Source organism: Siniperca chuatsi, linkage group LG11 (assembly GCF_020085105.1).
Source record: "Siniperca chuatsi isolate FFG_IHB_CAS linkage group LG11, ASM2008510v1, whole genome shotgun sequence".
NCBI classification, from domain to species: domain Eukaryota; kingdom Metazoa; phylum Chordata; class Actinopteri; order Centrarchiformes; family Sinipercidae; genus Siniperca; species Siniperca chuatsi.
Genome location: NC_058052.1, coordinates 25,736,954 through 25,759,003, shown reverse-complemented (window position 1 = coordinate 25,759,003; position 22,050 = coordinate 25,736,954). Strand labels below are relative to the sequence as shown.

The 22,050-nt window shown below is 39.1% G+C and overlaps 1 protein-coding gene and 2 long non-coding RNA genes across 5 annotated transcripts; 1 reads left to right on the top strand and 2 right to left on the bottom strand.

The window, feature by feature from the left end:
* The first annotated feature begins 327 nt into the window (after positions 1-327).
* On the top strand, positions 328-14,960 carry plekha3 (pleckstrin homology domain containing, family A (phosphoinositide binding specific) member 3). 2 transcript variants are annotated; one of them, XM_044214584.1, is made up of 9 exons: positions 328-820; positions 3,238-3,354; positions 3,463-3,612; positions 4,466-4,543; positions 5,553-5,674; positions 6,628-6,732; positions 8,202-8,245; positions 10,251-10,345; positions 11,272-14,960. In XM_044214584.1, the coding sequence occupies exons 1-9, from the start codon at positions 781-783 to the stop codon at positions 11,379-11,381; spliced, it is 861 nt and encodes a 286-aa protein (XP_044070519.1). In that variant the 5' UTR covers positions 328-780; the 3' UTR covers positions 11,382-14,960. The 2 variants fall into 2 exon arrangements, with proteins under 2 accessions (XP_044070519.1, XP_044070520.1); XM_044214585.1 differs by lacking the exon at positions 4,466-4,543 and having other exon boundaries at positions 342-820.
* LOC122884545 lies at positions 9,560-10,880 on the bottom strand. The gene is made up of 2 exons (XR_006379911.1): positions 10,689-10,880; positions 9,560-9,817 (listed from the first exon to the last, which is right to left on the bottom strand). It is a non-coding gene; the product is annotated as an uncharacterized LOC122884545 (long non-coding RNA).
* Positions 12,029-18,812, bottom strand: LOC122884544. 2 transcript variants are annotated; one of them, XR_006379909.1, is made up of 5 exons: positions 18,677-18,812; positions 17,221-17,316; positions 16,391-16,500; positions 15,225-15,296; positions 12,029-12,780 (listed from the first exon to the last, which is right to left on the bottom strand). It is a non-coding gene; the product is annotated as an uncharacterized LOC122884544 (long non-coding RNA). The 2 variants fall into 2 exon arrangements; XR_006379910.1 differs by lacking the exon at positions 18,677-18,812 and adding an exon at positions 17,455-18,442.
* Between the last annotated feature and the right edge of the window lie 3,238 nt (positions 18,813-22,050).

The window sequence follows — 22,050 nt, the reverse complement described above, 5'->3', positions numbered from 1 at the left end:
TTTTACAAACCAAACAATCAATCGATTAATGGAGAAAATAATCAGCAGATTAATCCATAATGAAAATAATCATTAGTTAAAGTCAAACAAAATAGTTAAAAATTAGCTCCACCTCAACTAACTACAAATCAACTGTAAAATCTTTTACATTAATGCACAAGTAATAATAATCTAATGATATAATAGTATAACAGTCACATGGGACATTTTTCTGCATTGGGTACTTTTATTTTTAATAGTTTTAGTACATTTTCCTGATTATACTTTTACTCAAGTAACATTTTCAATGCAGGACTTTTACTTATAATGGAGTATTCTTACAGTGTGGTATTATTACGTTTGCTTAAATAAATAAATAATCTGAATACTTCCTCCACCACTGGTAGTAGGAATGTAACTTTATCAAATATTTCTGTTCGCCTTCTTGTCAAATGGCCCCTGCAGTCTTCCGTAGAAAAGCCGCTGTTTTGTTGACATTTTTTTCCCCTCCATCAGCTGACTACCCACAAGTTAGCTAGTCAGTTTATGAACAGCTCAGCACAAACAAAAACCTCAGCATGACATTACCCTGCCACCACTGCGTTCGGTCAGCAAACCGCAAACAGTTAGTACATTTTTAGAGAACTGGCAGCTCACGATGAGGGTTATTTTCTAACACACTGTCACGAGAGACAGAGAGAGCGCTAAGCTAACGGACGTTGACGCTCGCTAGCTTGCTGCTTCAGTTAGCCTGCCGAGCGGAAAGCTAACAGGCTCAATTAGTCGATGTAAAGTGGAAACATGGAGGGGATTCTGTACAAATGGACGAATTACATGACAGGTGAGTCGCCTGTCTGACTGTCTAACAGATGTTTTAGCTAACTGTCTTTCTGACCAGCCATAGACACTGACTGGATGATGATGTTTGTGTTAGCTAACAGTGCTAAGAGCCTGTCAAACATCTTCCTTCAACCGTAGCTAACATGCTAATATTGGCGCTACAAGGATGCGACATGACGGTAGCCGTGCCGCTGCTGTGATTGAATGGTGATTTATTCAAGCTAGTAATATTTAGCTTTATTTAGTCAGAAATTATACTCCTGATCAGTCCTAGAAGCCAATAGCTCGATAATCATAACATCATCAAACACAATATCATTTCACTTCTGTTTATTTCAACATATATTTAACCTGCAGCTATTGCAAATGATATGGCACTGAGTAATGTGTTGTTGACAGGACATAGACAGGACTATTGTGGCATTTGACCTTAATGATGGCAGCATAGTGTGTCTATAAATAATAGTGGTAGAGGACAAAATATACACTGCTTGTGACTGTAGTGACTCCCACTATAATCTGTCAGCTGTGAGATGTGTCATGTGAGCAGTCTGCTCTATATGAAGAGAAAATTCCCCAACTTTTATCGGCCAAGGAAGTTAGTTGCATTTCTCTTTGACTCTACTGTATCATATGATCTCTTGCTCAGTCAGAAACATTTAAATAAAGGGGGATAAAACTCAAGTGTCATAAACAACCATAAAACTAAAACAGTTGAGATGAAGCATGGTTTCTTTGGGACACGGGGACACAGCAGAACATACACACCATGATAAAAAACATCAAACTGCGTTGATCTTTACTGCATTAAAAAAAGGAATAAGTAAGTAAATGGAATAAAATAAGATGTACACCTATGTATCTTTACAGGACATGAGTGTTAATGTCAGTAAAAGTGTGTTTCCCCTGTGTGATTTTTCCTTTAGATGAAGATTAATTTAGATGATTCAGGTTTTGCATTTGCTGTGCTACAAAATAAGGAAATTGTCACACAAACTGTAGGACTGGCACATAATGTAATATTATTATTATTTTTTTAAAAGTTCCTTCAGTTGAATCATGTGATGGCATGACATTGTGATACTGGTCATGATATACAAATCTGTTTTCAAATTGATTACAAGCACATTTCTTTTACAAAATGAAACATATGGAATTTTTAAAAATAGTTTGATGATGTCCCAGTAACAAGTCACACATCTTATGCTTGATGCAGTATTCATTTTGACTAAATACACCTCTTTCACTGGAGGCTGTAAATGTTTTTTTTTAAAGCGGCACTGCACCAATTTTACAGTGGCTACAAATTCTTTTAACAGAAAGCCTGCGTTTAAAAACTGGAGGTGTGGAGTTTGTAAGACATTTGCATTTACCAGTCAGGAACACTATTGAGTTGCATTATGGAAAATGTAGAGCTGATTAGTCGATTTTTTGATAATTGATAAATCTTTTAAGTCATTTTTCAAGCCAAAATGCCAAGTTTCCCCTAGTTCCAGGCTCTCAGTTATAATAATAATAATTATAATAATAAAAAACTTTATTTATAGAGCACTTATAAAAACAAAGTACAAAGTGCTTCACAACAAGAGAAATAAAATACCACAGTGAATGATGAAATATAAAGAAATAAAATACATAAAATACACAAAAGCGATAAAATAAACAGCCAGTTCAGGTAAAATCAGGATCTGCTTTCTGATAAAAATGGTGTTTTGAGAAGAGACTTCAAAGAAGACACTGACTCAGACAACCTAATTTCTTCGGGCAAGTTGTTCCAGAGCCTCGGGGCCCTGATAGCAAAAGCTCTGTCCCCCTTAGTTTTCATCCTGGACTCAGGAACAGACAGGAGACCCCTGCCCGAAGATCTCGAAGTACGTGAAGGTTCATAAGGGATTACAAGGTCTAAAATATAATCTGGAGCCAGGCCATGAAGAGCCTTAAAAGTAATCAGTAAGATACTCAGTTGTGATGTTGAGCATCTTTTCTTTGATTAATGTAAGAATTATTTGAATATCTGGGTTTTGGACAGTAAAGCAAGCAGTTTGTAGACATCACCTTTGAATTTAGGAAATTGTTATGAGCATTTTTTGCAATTTTCTCACATTTTATACACTAAACAAGTCATCAGTTAATTGAGAGAAGAATGTGCTTGTGAGCAATCGACAATGAAAATAATCATTAGTTGCAGCCATTGGATCCAGCATTTTTGCAATATTTCGGCTTCTGGTGCATCAATTTAAATCTGTCTCTTGTCAGTCTCCCAATTTTATGGAAGTGCAATACTGTTCTACCTTGGTGGAATACCTCTTAAAATTAATATTTGTAAATGTACACTTTTATTGTGCTTTTGAACAGTAAAACCTCCACACAAAGACACACATTTGTTATTTAGGTTTTGAGTTTGTTTTCTGTCCTCAGGCTGGCAGCCACGCTGGTTCGTCTTAGAGAATGGAGTCATCTCTTACTATGACAACGAGGACGACGTTGGTAAAGGAAGCAAAGGATCCATCAAGATGTCCGTGTGTGACATTAAAGGTTAGACCGCTGTTTAAAATGCCTGGAAGATGATTTTTATTTGTTGACCCTGTATACCTCACCTGTCCTCCCTCATGGTGCTAACACTGTTAATGTTTTATATTTCAGTTCATCCGTCAGATCCAACGCGCCTGGAGTTGATAATCCCCGGCGAGCAGCATTTCTACGTCCGAGCTGTGAATGCTGCAGAGAGACAGAGGTGGCTGGTGGCTTTAGGCTCGTCCAAAGCTGGAACTCTGGACAGTCACAAACACAGAGGTAAGGCAAGGCAGTTCAAAGTGCTTCACATAAAACAATATAAAAAGTCCAATATAAATCCAATTAAAAAGAGTTAAAGGTCCAGTGTTTAACATTGAGGAGGAGCTATTGGCAGAAATGGAATATAATATTTATAAGTATGTTTTCTTTAGTGTGTAATCACCTGAAAATAAGAATCGTTGTGTTTTCATCACCTTAATAATGGTAATAATAAGCCGTTTTTATCTATGTAGGAGTGGGTCCTCTTCCACGGAAGTCGCCGTGTTGCACCGCCACGTATCTACAGTAGCCCAGAACGGACAAACCAAACACTGACTCTAAATAGGGCCGTTCACTTTTTTTGCGAGTTTCGCGACCGCCGTAGTTTCTCTTACACGCTTGGAAGGGGAGGGAGAGGCGAGCGGTATTCAAATGTTTGTAAACTGCAATTTCACCACTACAGGAGAGTCAAAGTTACAGTGCAAAGATATTAATCAAAAGCCTCAAATCTGATTTAATGAGGCAGCGGCAAACAGAAAAGTCTTCAGCCTTGATGTAAAAGAACTGAGATTTGCAGCAGACCTGCAGTTTTCTGGGAGTTTGTTCCAGATATGTGGGGCATTAAAAACTGAACACTGCTTCTCCAGGTTTAGTCTTGACTCTGGGACAGAAGGTCTGGATGCTTCATAACGTAGCAGAAGATCTGAAATGTGCTTTGGCCCTAAACCATTCAGTGCTTTATAAACCAACAGTAGTATAGCCAGTGTAGAGACCTCAGAACTGGAGTGATGTGATCCACTTTCTTGGTCTTAGTGAGGACACGAGCAGCAGCGTTCTGAATCAGCTGCAGCTGTCTGATTGATTTTTTTTTTTGGGAGACCTGTAAAGACATTGTTACAGTTGTCAAGTCTACTGAAGATAAACGCATGGACAAGTTTTTCCAAATCCTGCTGTAAGTCCTTTAATTCTGGATATATTCTTCAGGTGATAGTAGGCTGACTTTGTGATTATCTTAATGTGGCTGTTGAAATTCAGGTCTTGAGTCCATGACTACACCAAGATTTCTGGCTTGGTTTGTGGTTTTTAACATTACAGATTAAAGCTGAGTGCTGACTTTAAATCATTCTTCCTTGGCTCCAAAAACAATGACTTCAGTCTTATCTTTGTTTAATTGAAGAAAATTCTGCCACATCCAATCGTTGATTTGTTCAATGCACTAACTCAGTGCTTGTATGGGATTATAGTCCCTTGGTGATACATAGAGGTTGTATGTAAATCTGTCTGTCTGCCACAGATGTTAGTTCCTCTTTCAGAAGGTCTGTCTGTGGGAAAATTACTTTTAAACAAACTGACAACTGTTGTAAAACAGTTTAGCTTGTGACTTCTCTTTGAATTCGTCCTCCTAATAGTATTTTTATTGTGTGAAGTTATTTTGCTTTTCAACAAAAACCAAAAGGGAAATGAGTGTTTCAAATAACACTGTGTGGTGTCATTGTCTGGGGTACCACATACATTCAGCGTGTGCCATGTTATAAAGCAAAAGCATGTGTTTGTTTCTCACTTCTACCGTACAAAAAGTTATAATTTTATCCCAAGCAGCTAATTACAACAATTAGAAATAAACAGGTAAGCTCAATCAATTGTGGCGTACTGTACGTTGTGTGTTAAAGTGGTATTTACCAAACATTCTCATATAAAAGCTGGTATTCAAATGCGGAGGCCAATAGTTAATAAACACTTGAGTGCGGGGGAATTACCTGTAGCCTACTACGACGGCTCATGTGGTAAATTCAGCATAATGTGCTAATATAAAGGGAAGGCAGTAATACTTTTACTGTGAAAAATCTGCAGGAAGTGTCGAGTCACTGGGTGACTCATACACATTGTTTAAGCCATTATTTCTGACTGTTCTAAAAAAACATCTAAACTATGTGTGTGTGTGTGTGTGTGTCCGTCGGCAGGTCCAGACTGCCTGAAGACGAAGATGTCTGAACTTCGTCTATACTGTGACCTCCTCTTCCAGCAGGTCCAAACGATCCAATCACAGCACACTGCCGACACAGAGGCCACGCCCACCTCTGAGGTAACACATCCTGTGTTTATCCCAAATTCATTTTGTCACATTTTTCTTTATTTCCACAAAGTTATACTCATAAACTTTGAGGTTTTCATTTTTTTCTTTTTATAATTAAGAAACATACTTCACTAGGTTATGACGGTGTAGTCCCTCATTCGTCCAGGAGTGTTCCATCGTAACTAAACTAAAGCTACAAACCACACATTTGAAGACAGCGAGGTGAAGATTATAAGTAGAGAGAAGAGTTGGTTTGAAAGAGGAGTCAAAGAAGCCATTTTTGTCAAAAAAGAAAACCCCTCTTTAAACAGAAATGGTCTGAGATTCAACTTGCCAACCGTTTACCACAGTGTATTAACACCATGGTTAAGCCAATCATATGCTAATCAGGTACTTAACAGTGATGAAGGAGGTGCAGCCAGAAAACAATAGGCCTGATTACTGATTACTGGGCCATCATGGAAACAAAAGGTCAGTTTCAGGTGAAACTAGGCAGGGTAAACAGCAGACACTCAGGAAGACTCCTCCCTGAGGGCGGGGCTTAAGCAACACAGAGTAGCTTAAATGTCTGTTTAGTTCTCAGACCATTTTCACAATTGAGAATGACTTCCGGATGGGAGCCGAAACGTCTTGATTCTGAAAACAGTGTCCAGATGACTACGACTGAAACCTTTTCTATGAAAGTTCACTAGGTTATATTTTATAGCAGGGTAATGTCATCATGTATCATCTGTATAGCAGCGAGGAGACATACAGATTGTACAAACTCCTCCTTAATAAACAATAAGCAATCAAAGAATTGGACCTTAGTACAGGCAGAAGGGTTACTTCTACTGTAGGATGACACATTTGTTTATATTTGTCTTGTGTCTTTGAGAGGATGTCTGTAACACTTGTACTTTAGTGTGAGTGATGCAGTTACAACTCCAGATAATTATTATTCTCCCTCTCTTTCTCTCCAGGCCTCTCTCCTCAGTGCAACCTGTGCAACTTTCATCAGGACTTTAGAGGAGTGTATGACCCTGGCCAACCAGAGTTTGACCCCTGACCTCCGACCTCCTGAAAGGGTAATTACACTTTCTCTAGCTAATTCAAGTACAATAAGTCTACAGTAATGTGTTTTGGTGACATTGGGGGGAAAAAAAGAAAACATACTGACATCCAGTGTTAAATTGACCATAGAAGAGCCTGCAGTCAAAATGCACTAAATCCGTTTTATTGACATTTTAAACACATTTTTACTTTTGCTAAGGTTTTTTAACCCTCTTCAAACCATTTTTACTGGCCAGGAAAGCCAACTGAACTTCAGTGCTACTTCTCTGCAAAGTTCAGTTTCCAGTGGGGGAATGTAACTCAAGTACTGTACTTAAGTATAGGTTTGAGGTACTTGTACTTTACATGAGTATTTCCATTTTATGTTACTTTATACTTTTACTCCACCTCATTTTGGAAGCCAGTATTGTACTTTTTACTCCACTGTATTTGACAACATTAGTGACCTTGCACAATCAGATTATTAATACAACATATAAATCAACTAATAAATTATTATGTATTATTATAGATAAAGCTACTCAGCAGAATATAAAGTAGTCCCACCTTTACAAGCTGCAACATTAGTGATGCTTACACAATAATCCATCACTAATTATAATCCAATAATGGGCCATTCTGCATTATGAGTACTTTTACTTTTGGTATTTTGATTCCAATACTTATGTGCTTATGTTTTGAATGCAGGACTTCAGTAAAAGATCTGAGTACTTCTTCCACCACACTCCAAACATATAAATTAGAGTCTTACCGATACTGGATGTTTGAGGCCAATTCAGATATCTGAATATGATATACAGTATCGGCTGATATTTGTTTTTCCACATAAAGATGTAACATAAACAAACATTATTGATAAGAATCCCTTACATTTTATTATTAGAGAATTGTAGATACTGTAAATCCCATAGATGTTTTTACTGAAATCAAAGGCAAATCATGTATTTTTATTGTTTGCACCAACTGCAGTTGGTTGTCGGTCTTCTTTTCATTGGTTTTCATTTTTGCACAGTATGAAAAACATTTTCCACAGACCTGAAAATGACCCAAACTATTCCGTCACAGTAAACAGAGAGCTTTAATTTGGTTTTAGCTAAGTTTCCGTTTCATTGTTATGGTACTGTGCACATTATGTTACGCTCTGCTTACCATCAGTCACCTGACACCCGCAGGCTGAAATTCCAATAATGCCAAAAAGAAATCTAATTAAATAGATGTGCATTGTAAAATGTTGGAGGAAATAAATTAGATGTTATTAAATTGGCTGTAAATGGAAATTACACTGTGATTCCTTAATCCGAGGTAGTTGTCAGACACCCAGTTATTGAGAAGAAACAAAAGTTGAGGAGCTGTAGTGGCTCTGCTTGCTGCTGACGCCCACATCGTTAGTTATTTGTCTTTTTTTATTACATGCAGATGTTTTTAATTACAAATACATCATAAAACTGAAACTAATGTCTTCTCTTTCTGTCCATCTGCTCAGATGAAGAGGTCAATCAGTCACCCTGGAACATACAGCTTTGACAAGTGAGTTAAAACACACATGCATATTCTCTTACCTCGCCTCCTTGTTATAGTCTCCTACCGCTGCTCAGTAATATAACTTTATAGCAAAGATGCAGCCCAAAGTGCTTTACAAAACAGGATCAAAAAGGATGTTCAGGAGCGCACAAAAATTTAAATAAGCAATAACAATACCATAAAACCAACTGGGAAAAAAATATAAATTTAAAACATAAAAAATTAAGAGCTGACAAAGTGGGATTACCCCAAATTAAAAGCCAGATTAAAGTAGTAGAATTTACTTCCTGTTAAACCCAGTTGATTTAAACTTTACATCAACTCCAAACCGATCTGCTGTCCACATAAGAACAGAAAAGGCATCAAGATTTTATGCACGACGGCTGCTAGGATGTCATTGTTTACTGAATTCATGAGTTACTGTTAACTATGGCCTCCAGGAGGCAGCATTGCAACACCTTGAATACCCCAGACGACATTAAATAATTTGTGTCAGCCTTGAAGGATGGGTTCACATTTTTTAACGTCTGTCTTACAACAATAGTCAGTTGCTCAAATGAACAATGAAACAGGTTTTACTTGCTGTCATCATCCCTCCTGTTCATACCGGCTATTAAAAGGTCTGTTACTAAATCAACTTCAGTATAATAGATCAGGGATAAAATCCTGAGTCTGTGCAAAAGTTTAGCTGAAGTTAATAAGAGGCTTCGGCTGTCTTAGTCAGTCAAATCAAGTGGAATATCATCCAAAGTTACAGTCTTTATAGTACAAAATCCTCTCTTTGTGTTAGTATCCCTCCACCACAGCAAGGAAACGCTGTCCAGGGAACCAGAAATGGGGAATTTTGTACAAGAAAGGCTGCGGCTTTGGAAGATATCCCACTTGATTAGACTAACTCAGAGCTCTGAAGCCTCATATTAACTTCAAATAACCTTTGGAAGACATTTTTATACAGAACGAGGACTGTGGATTTTGTCCCCCAGCACTTGCATTAAATTCTCGTTATGAAGCGATCTCTTACCGTCCAGTATGGACAGCAGGAACAATTGCAGCAAGCAAAGCCTGTTACAATGTTAATATTGACACCTGTTATAACAAAAGTTGTGAACTTATGCTCTAAACAACACTATTGCACAGGATTTGTCACAAGAACTAAATGTGTTTTTCATTAGTTTTGGTTTCAGTACAAAGTTAAATGTGTTCATTCAGTTTCAGATAATTAATATGGCTTTAAAAAACAGCCTTAGTATCACGTGTTCAAACAGCCTCTGTAGAGAACTAATGTAACATGGTATGACCTTTCCACTGTGACAGAAGGCGTATACAAACACTGGTTTATTATACTTATTAAATGCTTCTTGTTCTTTTGTGGCTACATGTTGGGTTTTCTAGGAAGTTGTGGTAACATTTTCAGCCAAACTGTGGTAACTTCTTGCTGCAGATGAAGGCGAGCACGTCAAGGTCAGGTGAATGCGAAACATTGTAGTTTCTTTGGCTCCTCCACCTCATAATGTCCTCTTGAACTCTAAATGTGCTGAATAAACAGCAGTGAGGATCCAAAGTGCCTCCTGTTTTTACCTGTGAGAAGATTTAACAAAAGTTTTAGGACTTTTAGCAGGCACAGACTGTATAGAGACATTGCAACTCATCACTGACAACTTTAATCTCTTGGAGGGAGGATGAAAGGAGTGACTTTTATCTCCTCCTTCACCTGACCCTGTAAAATAAAGTTTTTTAATGAAATTTAGAACAAAATCTATATATGAGGGAGACATCAGGGGAAATAAACGTGATCTGAGTTGCAGAATAAGGGTGTTCATGTATATAAAAGGGTTAGGCAATTATGTATTTTGAAATTGGCCTCTGTGTTTTATTGCTGGTAAGAAAAAGCCAAAGTAAACGTTTCCATGGCAGACATCTTAAGCGAAGCAGCCAAAACACTAAGAATGTCAACGAGGTGAGAAAGTTTCCTATTTGTGCTTTTATCTTTCTTTACTTTTTTTGTCCTCAGGTCAGGATTGCTTAAGGAGTACTTAAGTGGAGGTCAGAGGTCAACTCAGCGCAGGAACCGGACGTGCTCCGACAGCTCTGTTTATGATACTGAACGTAAGGAAGATTCAGGAAGTGACATTACAGCTACATAATAGGGTGGACTAATAAGCCACTGTCCTTGAAAGAAAGTCTTCCTGTACCAATACTTATGTGTACTGAGAGAACACTGTCTCCATTTTCCCTATAATCAGTTTCCAGGAACCTTCCTAAGTATTTACAGTCACATATATGTTCCTTTCTAAGAAATTATAGGGAACTGTGTTACCTGTACATATACAACCATCAATGATTTTTGTATCTCTTGAGTAAAATTATAATCAATTCAGGATTACGGATACGTAACATTGCTGGCCTCATCTGTCTGTTAAAGTGATGGCTTTTTGTCGTTCATACATACTGTAGGTGACTTTAATGTTCCTCACGGCTTCATTCAGACATCGATTTGGCAACTGGAGCGTGAGAGAGAACAGCTGTGAATTCAAAATGCTATTATAAAAAGGTGGAAGAAGACTTTTTATTCTTTAAAAACTTAAAAGTGTCTCAGGTTCTTATTCAGACTTACATGTTAAATTGCCATCACATTAATGTAAAGAGGTGCATCTCTGAAAGGGGATTTAATGGCTTAGAATGAAATGCCACTTTATTACCCCTAGCTTTTTAGTCAGTAACTTATATTCACCACAGATCTAATAATAATAACGTGAGTGCAGTTTAAAGGGCGACACACACACAGTTATGACATGCATCAATGCTCCAGAAAAGAAGCAATTTTAGTCAGTGGTCTAATGTAATTAACTACATTTACTCAAATACTGTACTTACTGTAAGTTCAAATACTTCAAAATTGTGCTTGAGTATTTCCATTTTATGATTGTTTACTGCACAACAATACATATTTTGTAAACTACCAAAAAAAATTATATAAAGTAGTTAAACTCAGCTCCACCTTGACAATTTTAAATGTCGTGTGTGTGTTCCAGGTGTGCTGCCCAGTCTCAACGGTGACTCGTCCTCCATTCCTGAAGAGCGAGGAGGCAGTGTGAGCCCAAAGACCACACCCACTGACACAGACACTGACCTGTCCATCTGAAGACCCGACGTCCACCCAAACCCTGCTGAACTCTTTGAGAGGTCGAGAACATGACAAGATCAATATCAGTGGCCATGACTGCGTCCAGTTGAGATATTGACGTCATAAACCAAGGATGAGTTGACCGACATTTGACCTAGGATTGTTCTTCTTGTGCTTTTTTTCCTCTGAAGTCAGTTGATTGCCAAACACGTGCACTTTGGAGTCATAATTAATTTTTCCTTAAGGCTGTCTTTAAGTGTTTCATTTGCACAGTACACATTGGAGAGGCAGAAAAGACAGCAGGAAAGAGATCTGACAGCTGCCTTAAGCTGGACTTGAACCTGAGACATTGTGAGTATGAAGTATTTGACGCACACAGGTAGCCACATTCACACTATGGACAGTCTCTTAGAGATGATGGTAGCCTTGGAGTTCAGGAGGATTGCGACCGGAGGCTCAAATCAATGAACTGCAGTTAACCTGGGCTTTCTTAGTGGGAACCAGGTGAGGACTGCGATTGCATTAGGCAGCTCCCTGGCACAGTAGGAATATAACTGTGAATTCTCGTTTTCTGGACAGTTTAGATGCCGGGGTCGATTGTTCACTACTGGTAATGTACCTGCGAATGTGCAGGGTCATGTTGTCTTCTGAGGTTTGGCGTTTTGATGGGATGTTGAAATCCTGCAACCGTGAAACAAAAGCATCTTCTCGCACAGTCTTTTCTGCCTTTTCCCACATACTCAAGAACTAGCCTAACTTTTTCTTTCCTTGAAAACTTGCCAAGCACATTCTGCATTCTTCTTCCAGGCCTCCATAGTCGTGCTTGCCCGCTGAAAGCAAAAAGGTAAAAACTCCGTCCCTCTTCCTGCCAGCTTCTTTGTCTTTGAGGTCGTCCGCAGCGAGGTCTGATATAGCAGAGTGTAGCCGAGAATGAAACCAGACTGATAAACGGCGTCTCTGCAGGTTTCTCAAGCCAGTTATCTCTGTCACAGTACACACACACAGAGCTGAGTAGCTTGGGTCTTCAGATGCCAACGTTTGCACAAATGTAATGATCTACATTAAATGTGCCATCGTTGTTTTTTCCAGCAAAGCTTCTTCTCCGCAGTTCAGCTGGTCATGCTCAGCCAGAACGCTGTTTTCGTGTTTGAAACTGGGATGAGGAGAAAGACAAAGACCCCACTTTGACCTGCAGCTCTTTGCTTGAGGAGTTTGCACCTTCTCCTTGCGTGTGTTGTTTTTCGCCTGTCCGAACAGGTGAATGAAGTCTCTAAAATTACAGATAGGTGTGAATGTGTGCAAGTTACTGCCTTTTGATGTTTGTATTTCTTGAGTGTTTCCTTGCCTTTTGGTGATGAATTCCAGCCAAACATGACCCTGAAAAGGAAGGTGGCCCCGAGAGCTCAACGCACTGCACCTTTAAGAAAACACAAATAGACAAAATAAAATTAAGAAACACATTCACAGATTTGTTATGGTATGCTGCATATGTCAGTGTGTTGAGCTCTGAATGAGCCATGAACTTGGATGAGGATCGAAGTTCAATAGTGAGTTCAGATGATGCATTTTGCACACATGGTAATTTGCAAATTTGTTCTCTGTCAATTGAGTCGTCGCACTTTCCTCTGCCTCTACTCTTGCCTTAGTGGAGTGCAGAACCTCGTCTAAAGTGGATTAATCAGCATTCAGCTCTAAAATAGACAAAGTGGAGGGAGATACTGATATTTTTTGCAAGCAGTGAAAACATTGACAGGTGTCAGCAGACCAAGCTAAAATTTGTGAATCTAGTTTCCTGTCTTGATAAATGACCTCTTAAGTCTGCACACCGGTTGTCTTGTCACATGCTTTGCTGTTTGAACACGTGCAAAAGACGTCACCTGAACAATCGTCCACAGTGACTAATACGGACTGCATTTTCTGCTATAAGACTGAACTGACGAGAAACTACACCGATTCTGTTTTATGGCGAGAGATGTGGCACCGTGGTGTGCTGTCAATGGAGAACCTCATCGTAATATGTGGCAACAATTTAGGGGACAGTTCACTCCTTCACAAATGTCAGCTTTGGCCAAAAACACGTTTGATGCTATAGTACATTTGTATTTACCTTTAAGACACTTTAATATTAACCTGTGAATTAAAAAAGGGGAATTATGCTGTTGTATGCTAAGCTTCCTAAAAGTCAGCAGATTTTTTAAAAATGTTGAATCTCTCCACCAATCAGGTATTTTCACTTCATATTCAAACCGTTATTAGAAAGCACCAAACACGTACAGTAACTTTTCGCCAACATACATGTGTAGGTGTGGTTGTTTTGCACTTTAGAGTTGTAACAATGTACTTTTTTTATGTTAGTGCTCTGAAAAAAGGATTATAGTGATGAAGATACTGTGGCGGATTACAGTGATGATGATTGTGAAACTGATAAAGTTTTAAAAAAAAAGAAATATTTTTGGTTCTAGTCAGTGTCTTATTTTTGAAAGGATGTTTTGGAGTTGCAGCAGCCTTATGTGACAGTGACAGGATGTAAACGTACAAGACTTCCTTCTTGTATTACTTTTACCAAAATGTGTGTTCAGTATTTGCTGAAACTGTTTATCCTCCTGTGTTTCCTCGAATTTCCCTTCACTTTCTCTCAATACTGTGAAGAAATGCTCCATGTTCAGCTTCCGATGTCAAATAATAATTATTTATAACAGCATGGTAGTTCTATATTTTATCTTTAAATGATCATTTATATTCGTGTTGCCGGATCAGATTATTTTATTTATGATTTAAACATAAGATGGATTTTGTAGTTCAAAGCATTTACAGGAGCCTGTGAAGCAGTTAAAATAGTTACAAATTAATTAATTGGTAAATAAAAAACTAATTGAAGAGTAATACATATAAAAAGACTACAACAGGGAGAACAGATCAAAATACAATTATATTTAGACGGAGCATTTGCTGTAAAAATGTATCCCCAAATAAATAAATTTAAAGATTTTTCAGCAACTTTTGAAGAAAATATACAAATGCTCCAGTTCGTGAATGTTAGCCAGTGTTTTGACAGTTTTATAATTTCATCTTGGACAGACGGTCTCTTAAAAAGGACTAGTTCGGCATTTTGGGATATTCGCTTTCTTGCGTTAGAAGATTGATACCACGCTCATATTTGTCTGGTAATTAATCCGTATGTTGTTTTTTTTTTACAGATTAAACAAACAAGATATAACGTGTTAACTGTTGAACTTTAGAGCTGCTGGTTGCTGGATTTTGTAAACTTAGCACAGAGCCAGGCTAGCTGTTTGCCCCTGTTTCTAGTCTTGATGCTAAGCTAAGCTAACAGTCTCCTGGCTCTAGCTTCATATTTACAGGACAGACATGAGAGTGGTATCGATCTTCTCATCTAAGAAAGCGGATCCATTTATTTGCCAGAATTAAACTGCTGCTTTTTGACTGAATCATATTTTCTTTATTAATGACAGCCTGTTCAGTTTGTGGACAAACCAGCAGAGAGATTTTCATGCCTTAAGTGTTTCTGCACGAAGTAACGTGTGTGGTTGTATCAGACTTATCATTGTCTAAATAAAATAAAAAATATTTTAAACTGAAGTGAATTTAAGGGTGTTATTTTGTGTGTAGGGGGTTTATATGCACACTTCTAACCTGTCAATAAATATAAATAATAAAATAACAGCAGAATAAATCAAACAGTGCTGACAGTCAGCACCAGAGAGGGTTGACTTGTTTCTGTTTGTGGAGGATGATCCTGGTGTGTGTTTACAGAGGGGTGTGTGTGTCTTATCTGTGATGAATTCAATGTGACCCGCTATTTACTCTCACAGCAACATACATAAAAGAGACATGCACACTCACCTGGGTGTGAGCGCTTGTTTACGTGAACAAATGCAGGTCGACACAACCTGACAGTCAGGCTGCATCCTGGACCTGAAGAGGACAAAGTAGAGGTAAGTACGCATTTCCTGCTAAATGATTATTATTTTACTGTGTATCAGTTGACAGTATACAGTGGAGTCTGACATTCAGTCGTATCCTCTAAAGACTATTTATCTCATATTAGATATCAGACATTATAAAGAGTTAAGATTATAAAAAGGGGGGATGACAGTGTTACAGTTGTTGTTGACCAAAAGTTGGAAACACAAAGATAATTCAGTTTACAAATGTATATGATGGAGAAAAGCAGCAAATCCTTTCATTTGAGAAGCTGGAACCAGAGAATGTTTGGCATTTTTTCACTATTTTTGCTTGAAAAATGACAATCAATTTTTCTGTCAATCAACTAATCGATTAATCATTTCAGCTTTACAGTTGTTACAACTCCATGAACACGTAATGGCTGTACGTACCAAGTACACTACATAATTAAAGTACAAAGCTTTGTAAAAAAAAAAATACATTTAAATAATCAGTAAATAATTAGTTTAGTCGTTTAGTAAAATAATCTTGAGTTTTTCCTGCTCTCCCCCATTTTTTCATGGTGATATGGAAATGAACATGCAGACAGACTGTTAGGTGATGCAGTGTGATATAAAAAATAAAAACTGGTAGGATCTTTTAAAGGGGGCTTATAGTAATACTTTAAACAACAACCACATAAGTAGATTAAAATAATAGTGATAAAGTCTGGTACATTTTGTCGCTGTCTAGTTAAAGCCATATATCTGCAAATTTGGTGATTTTGAATTTTTCAGACAAACCGAAGGATTAAGTTCCTGTGTGGGTTGAGAACATTTTTCCTACTTTTTATGATAAATAAACAATTTATAACACCACTGGATTATCTGAAAAAAAATTTACATGAAAAGTCGACATTTTGGAGATTTGACGACTATTTGCTGCAGTATTAACAGCTGGTGTCTTTACCGATTCACTAAGAAACTAACTAAAGAGTGATTTTTAAACCTGCAGTGAAGTGAGGGCCTATCTGAGAAGACCAGTGTGAATATTGTAACTGGGAACCACAAAAGAAAGAGCATCTCCTTTTTCTCCCTGCTTGTGTTTTAAAATGTTTGACTTACTTTTTTCCTTGCCAGTAGCGTAGAGATGAATGCAGAGGAGGAGGTGGAACAATGAGTGGAGGAATCGGTCAGTCACACTCTGAAGGCTCCACTGAGGACCGATATGGAGACTGTCGAAACCAACCAAAGGTATCCGTTATACTTTATATGACACCGTGGGTATTTTCTAAAGTTACAGTCTTCTTTCTCTTTCTGTAACTATCCCTCCACTGCAGATCAGAAAGGAAACACTGTCTGGGGAAGCACAAAGAGGGAATTTGGTACTAAAATTATTGACTTGATTCGGCAAAGTCAGACTGTTATTTGATTCAACTGCACTTTAAAATGTATGTTTACATACGAAGAAGACCGAAAGAATTTTGTCCTCCATCTCTTACTTTGTAATTGTGTTTGGAAGAGATCTCACAGCTAGTGTGGACAGGAGAAAATGATTGAAGTGACCAAAATGTGTTTCCATGTACATATGGGCATGCGAGTATCGTTTTATGATAGACCTGAAAAAGTGTGAACCTGTCCTTTAAGCGTGTGGCGCTCTACTTGTGCATCCAGGGTGCTTTGGATTTTTCTGCTTCCTGTTGCTGGACGAAGGCCCTGAAAGGTTCAAGGCACTCGTCCAACAAAAAACTACCGAGGCAAGACACCTCACTCAACATCTTAAACCGGGTCAATACAGGTCAAGAAATATATCGGGCTTCTGCTGTGGCTTCTGTAAACATCAAAGTAAACATATTACAGACAACATCCCGACCAAAAAAAAAAACCCAAACAAAAACTTACCTTCTGCCTGACTCAGTGGATAACTAAGTAATTGCACAGTAAAAGATTCTTACCTTGAGCACGAGGGAGAGGGTTGCTGGTTCGCACAAACAGCAGTGAGCGTCGCCTCTTCATCTAACCAGACGTAACTTCACACCGGAGCGATGAAGCTGCAGTAGAGTGGATCAGAAAACAGCCAGGTTGATGTCTGTTACAACACGACCCTCACAGTTATGTTACACAGAAGCTGCTAAAACACTAAAAGCTTGACATAGCGAAACCTTTAAAAATGCTCTTCCCCGATTTACCTGAATGACCAAACATGGTGTTAATCAGCTGAATCAGCTTGTTTGAAGGCAGAGACCATTATGATTTGACCGTGCAAGCAGGACCATAATGTCACGGGTCAGTGTGGTTTTAGGTCATAGCTGAAAGACGTATGATCACGTCTCAAAGAATGTCCTCGCCAGAAACAAAACAGCTTTGGCTGACTTTGGTTCAAATGCTTAAAACAAACCACATTTTCCTTTTCCTGACAATTGACCTCTTGACCTCTACGTGAATAATGACTGTCCTCTCTCAAAACACGTCGTTGGTCCAGAACAACACAGGTTTCTGATCTGAGGCCACGGTCGACAGGACAACGTCGCAGTTTCAAAAATAAAACTGTTTTCTGATCTTACACTGCTGTGGTTAAGGTTTGGTTATTTTTAGGCACAAGAACAACTCTGTTAGGTTTAAGGAAACATTGTGGTTTAAGTTAAAATTGCTGCTTCATTAAGGTAAGGGGACCTTCGTCCTCGTGGTTACAACAATAACCACTCGGTTAAGGTCAGGGAACGATCGTGGTCACGGTTAAAAGAAACCATCGTTGACTGTCAGGGAACAGGAAGCAAACGGTGTTTTGTTGCTTCCTTGACTCGTCCGTCCACCGCGACGTCCTGCCTCTGCGGACTTCGTGGCTTTATAATAACATCACACTACTGCTTTTCTCCCGACAGACAAGAGTCAGAGGGCTTTCTATGTCACTTGAATGTAAACATATATGTCTTTTGGGGCACTTGTCAATGTTGGTTTCTTTTAACCCTTAAAACAATCTTTTTCAGTCCCCAAACCGGTCCGTAGAAAACGGGGGCAGATCAAAAAATATTTATGACAAATGACCTGCAGTATTGTGTTGTTTTAGTATTAATACTTGATGCAGTTCGGCATGCCACGGTGATGCTAAAGCATGCTATACTGGGCCAGAGAAAGAGAGCCATAAATAATTTACTAGATACATCTAACATCTAACTCTTATCTCCGTCTCTGTCCAGTCCAGATCAAGCCCTGAATTCCTCGGTCTGTCTCGCTGCGCCGCCTGCTACAACCAGCAGGCGAGCTCCATGCCTTGGCATGGGGGCGACGGCGAGTCCAGCTCTTCAGCCGAAGACTCTGGACCGGAGGTGGACTGGGAGTCAGAAGCGGAGTCCAGCTCAGGCAGCAGCTTCTCTGGGAAGGCTTTATCAGAAATACTTGAGAAGCCCTCACCTGTATCAGGAGATGCTGCTGGACCTGAAAAGATCAGGATGGAGGAAAAGATGGTCACGGACGAGAGGAGACGGGAGAGACGTCGGAGAGCCAGGAAGCTGAAAGCAGGACAAAGGGGATGACTCGAAGAGCTCCACTTGTCAAGTCTTTCTCCCTGCCCACCTCCCTTACTCCTCACCTCACCCCTCTGTCCCTCCTGCCCCGTCCTCATACAGTTGTCTCCACCCTCCACCTACAGGTGTTACCCCACAATGACACCTTCTACATCGCCAAACAACACCTGTCTGAGCGAGAGGAGGAGAAAACAGAGGAAAGTAATGGGGGAGAGCGAGAAGGAATCAACAACTGGCTGCCTCCACAGCCGTTTCAGTTGCAGCAGACGGGGTTACCGTGGCAACAACCAACAGTACAGCACCACCAGCTGTCATACCAGTACCAACAACAACCACCACCACACATCAGCTGTCGCATCAATATCAGCAACAACAACCTCAACACTTTCCTCCTCACTCAGCTCAGGGTCAAAGGTTACCACCACCCCCGCACACACTTCCTGTGTTACACCCCCCGACACTCCACACACCCCTACAGGCCCCGAGTGCACCCCTGACACATCTGCATGCACTCACTCCACAACCATGCTGGTACTGTTACAGCATGTACTTTCCTTACTCTCCATACTGGAGTCTTTACAGTAGTGGACAGTTCCCCAGATAAAAAGAATTAAATAGTCCTGCAGTGTTGAATATAGCCATTAAATATGTGAAACATACAATAAAAAGATCCGAATATGAGGTAATGAGATATATGAAATGTTTGTGATTGTACACAAGCCTTGAACATACGTAGTTTTGCAATCTTTCCTAAACTCTTAAGGTGGAGATCCTGAGACATGGATGTAATGAAGCCCAAATGAAATTTGCAGCTATTGTAAATTTTTCTTTTTTCGAAAGAGGATAAAAGAGGTTGTTGTGTAATAGACTGTAACTAAACGAAATTAAGAAAGATTTTAAAATACTGTAAACTCTGAACTGTCTGTCATAGAGTATTGCATTTTCTTTCCTGTTGTTTTAACAAACCACTAGAAAGACACTCAGGTTTTTAAATTTAAACTGTTATAAACAAGCAAATAATAAACACTATATCATGTTATCAAGTACTCATGACAATCCTAGAAGAAAATACTTTAAAAAAAATGTCACTATGTCCAACAGAAACAGAGCAACATGGGCACCCCATTGGAGTCCTCTTTCTTGGGACCTGTCAAATTCTAATATTCATTCGCCTTTAAAGACACAGTGAAGTAAAAAAAAAAAAACAAAAAAAACCCTTTTCTAATCCTGTGTCCTTAAATTGTTTTGCTATCTCTGCCAAATATATGTAAAACTGTAAAATGTTTTAATACTTTTGATGAGTCATCCTGCACTCGGTTGTGTACGTACATTTATCCAATCAAATGTGATTTGGGGCGATCAGCTAATCCCACCTATCGTGTAAAACCACACCTTTAGCTTGTGGGGCAGCGCAGTGATATTATGGGTCGGAGGTGTTGGCAATATTTTGTTTGTTTTGCAAAAGAGCGTGGGTGAGGTCTACTGTGTTTCTCCCTCATCCTCCGCCTCTTGATCTAATACCGTGAGTTAGTAAGAGGTGGATTGAGGACAACACATCAGTCCTCCACAGCTCCAAATTACAGTGGTTTTCCAGAAACACCCACTTTTGCAATCAAATCCCCAAAGTTTTTGATCAGTTTTTTTTTTTTTTTTTTTGGAAACGACTGCCTGCACACGTGTTCCATTTCACTGTCAAATACGTCACATTACAGAAACTAAAGACGGCGTTTCACTGGGACTTGAAGGTTACTAATTTTGTCTATCAGCTACAAAGAGAATGTTTGACTCTCTTCACCAGCTGCTTGTTTACTTCATCTGTCACCCGTTGACCTGTCGCCTGATGAACCAAAACGCTTAATGCTGCACAGAGCTGCAGAGTTGCGTTGATTCTCCGTGAGATCGGCAGTAGGCCTACTGTTGACCGTGTCACATTACAGAGAATCATTTAATCATTTATTAATATCACATGAACATTGCTTAACGCAGCTTCAACATCTGCACCCAGAATCTCACGTCATGCCCTAAACAGAGGAAGTCGACCATTGCAGCCACTGATATGAGTGGAAAATGCAGGTGCTTGTTTGCCACCGACAACAGCGCAGTGTTTTCTGTTTCACCTTCACAGAGCAGAGATGGACAGTTTCCAACCACACGAAAAAACAAGAGGCTCTTTGTATGATGCGTGTGTGGTTTGTTCCACCTACAGTAGCCACTAAGTCTCTCCAGATGTTTCCACTGTTTCCACTACAACTGCCAACACACACACACACACACACACACACACACACACACACACACACACACACACACACACACACACACACACACACACACACACTGATGTCATTGGTGGCAAAAGATGCAGATTTCTGAGTTGGGGGTAGAAAATGCAAATGGACACAGCAGATACACAGAGAGACAGAGGGATAGTAAGGGGAGAACTTCCCACTTCAGTCAAATGGAAAATCTCTTTTTCACCATTAATATCACATGCAGGTCTCTAACAATATATGCTGAAAATACTGACAATAAAACCCATTTTTACTTCCTCTGAAAATGAACTTGCAGTGATTTAAATTTTGAAATTGGAAAAAATCAAAGAAGAACAGTTCTTCACTTATTTTTAGCCAAAGTGATATTATGGTATTGATGTGCAGTTTAGCTGGGACTATTTTGAAACCTCTTTATAGTTGCGTTCATTCATGTAAGCTCAGACATCTGATACTTGAGTATATTATTGGTGCCATATTATTTGCAAATGTGTGTGGAGAGCTGTGAAACTGTATCTCAATCTGTTTTCTGAATACACATTTGCAGAATCCTGTACACACTCACCAATCTGAGCACACACATACGGACTGAGATCCAGTTTCACATTTGCAAATAATATTTCCACAATAATACCCAGATAGATAAGTGGAAAATGAAACCCAGACAAACAAGGATGCTGCGAAAAAGGTTGTATAAAGTAGTTTTATCACATTAAAAAGGGACAGTTCGCCCCAAAATCAAAAATACATATTTCCCTCTTACCTGTAGTGCTATTTATCCATCTAGATTGTTTTGGTGTGAGTTTTGGAGATATCGCCCGTAGAGATGTCTGCCTTTTTTTGAATGTAATGGGACTATATGTCACTCGCCTTGTGGTGCTCAAAGCAGCAAAAAAACACATTTGAAAAACTCAACAGCAAGGTCTCTTTCCAGAAATCATGACCCGGTTACTCCAGATAATCCGCAGATTTGTTGTGAGCTGTTTCAGGT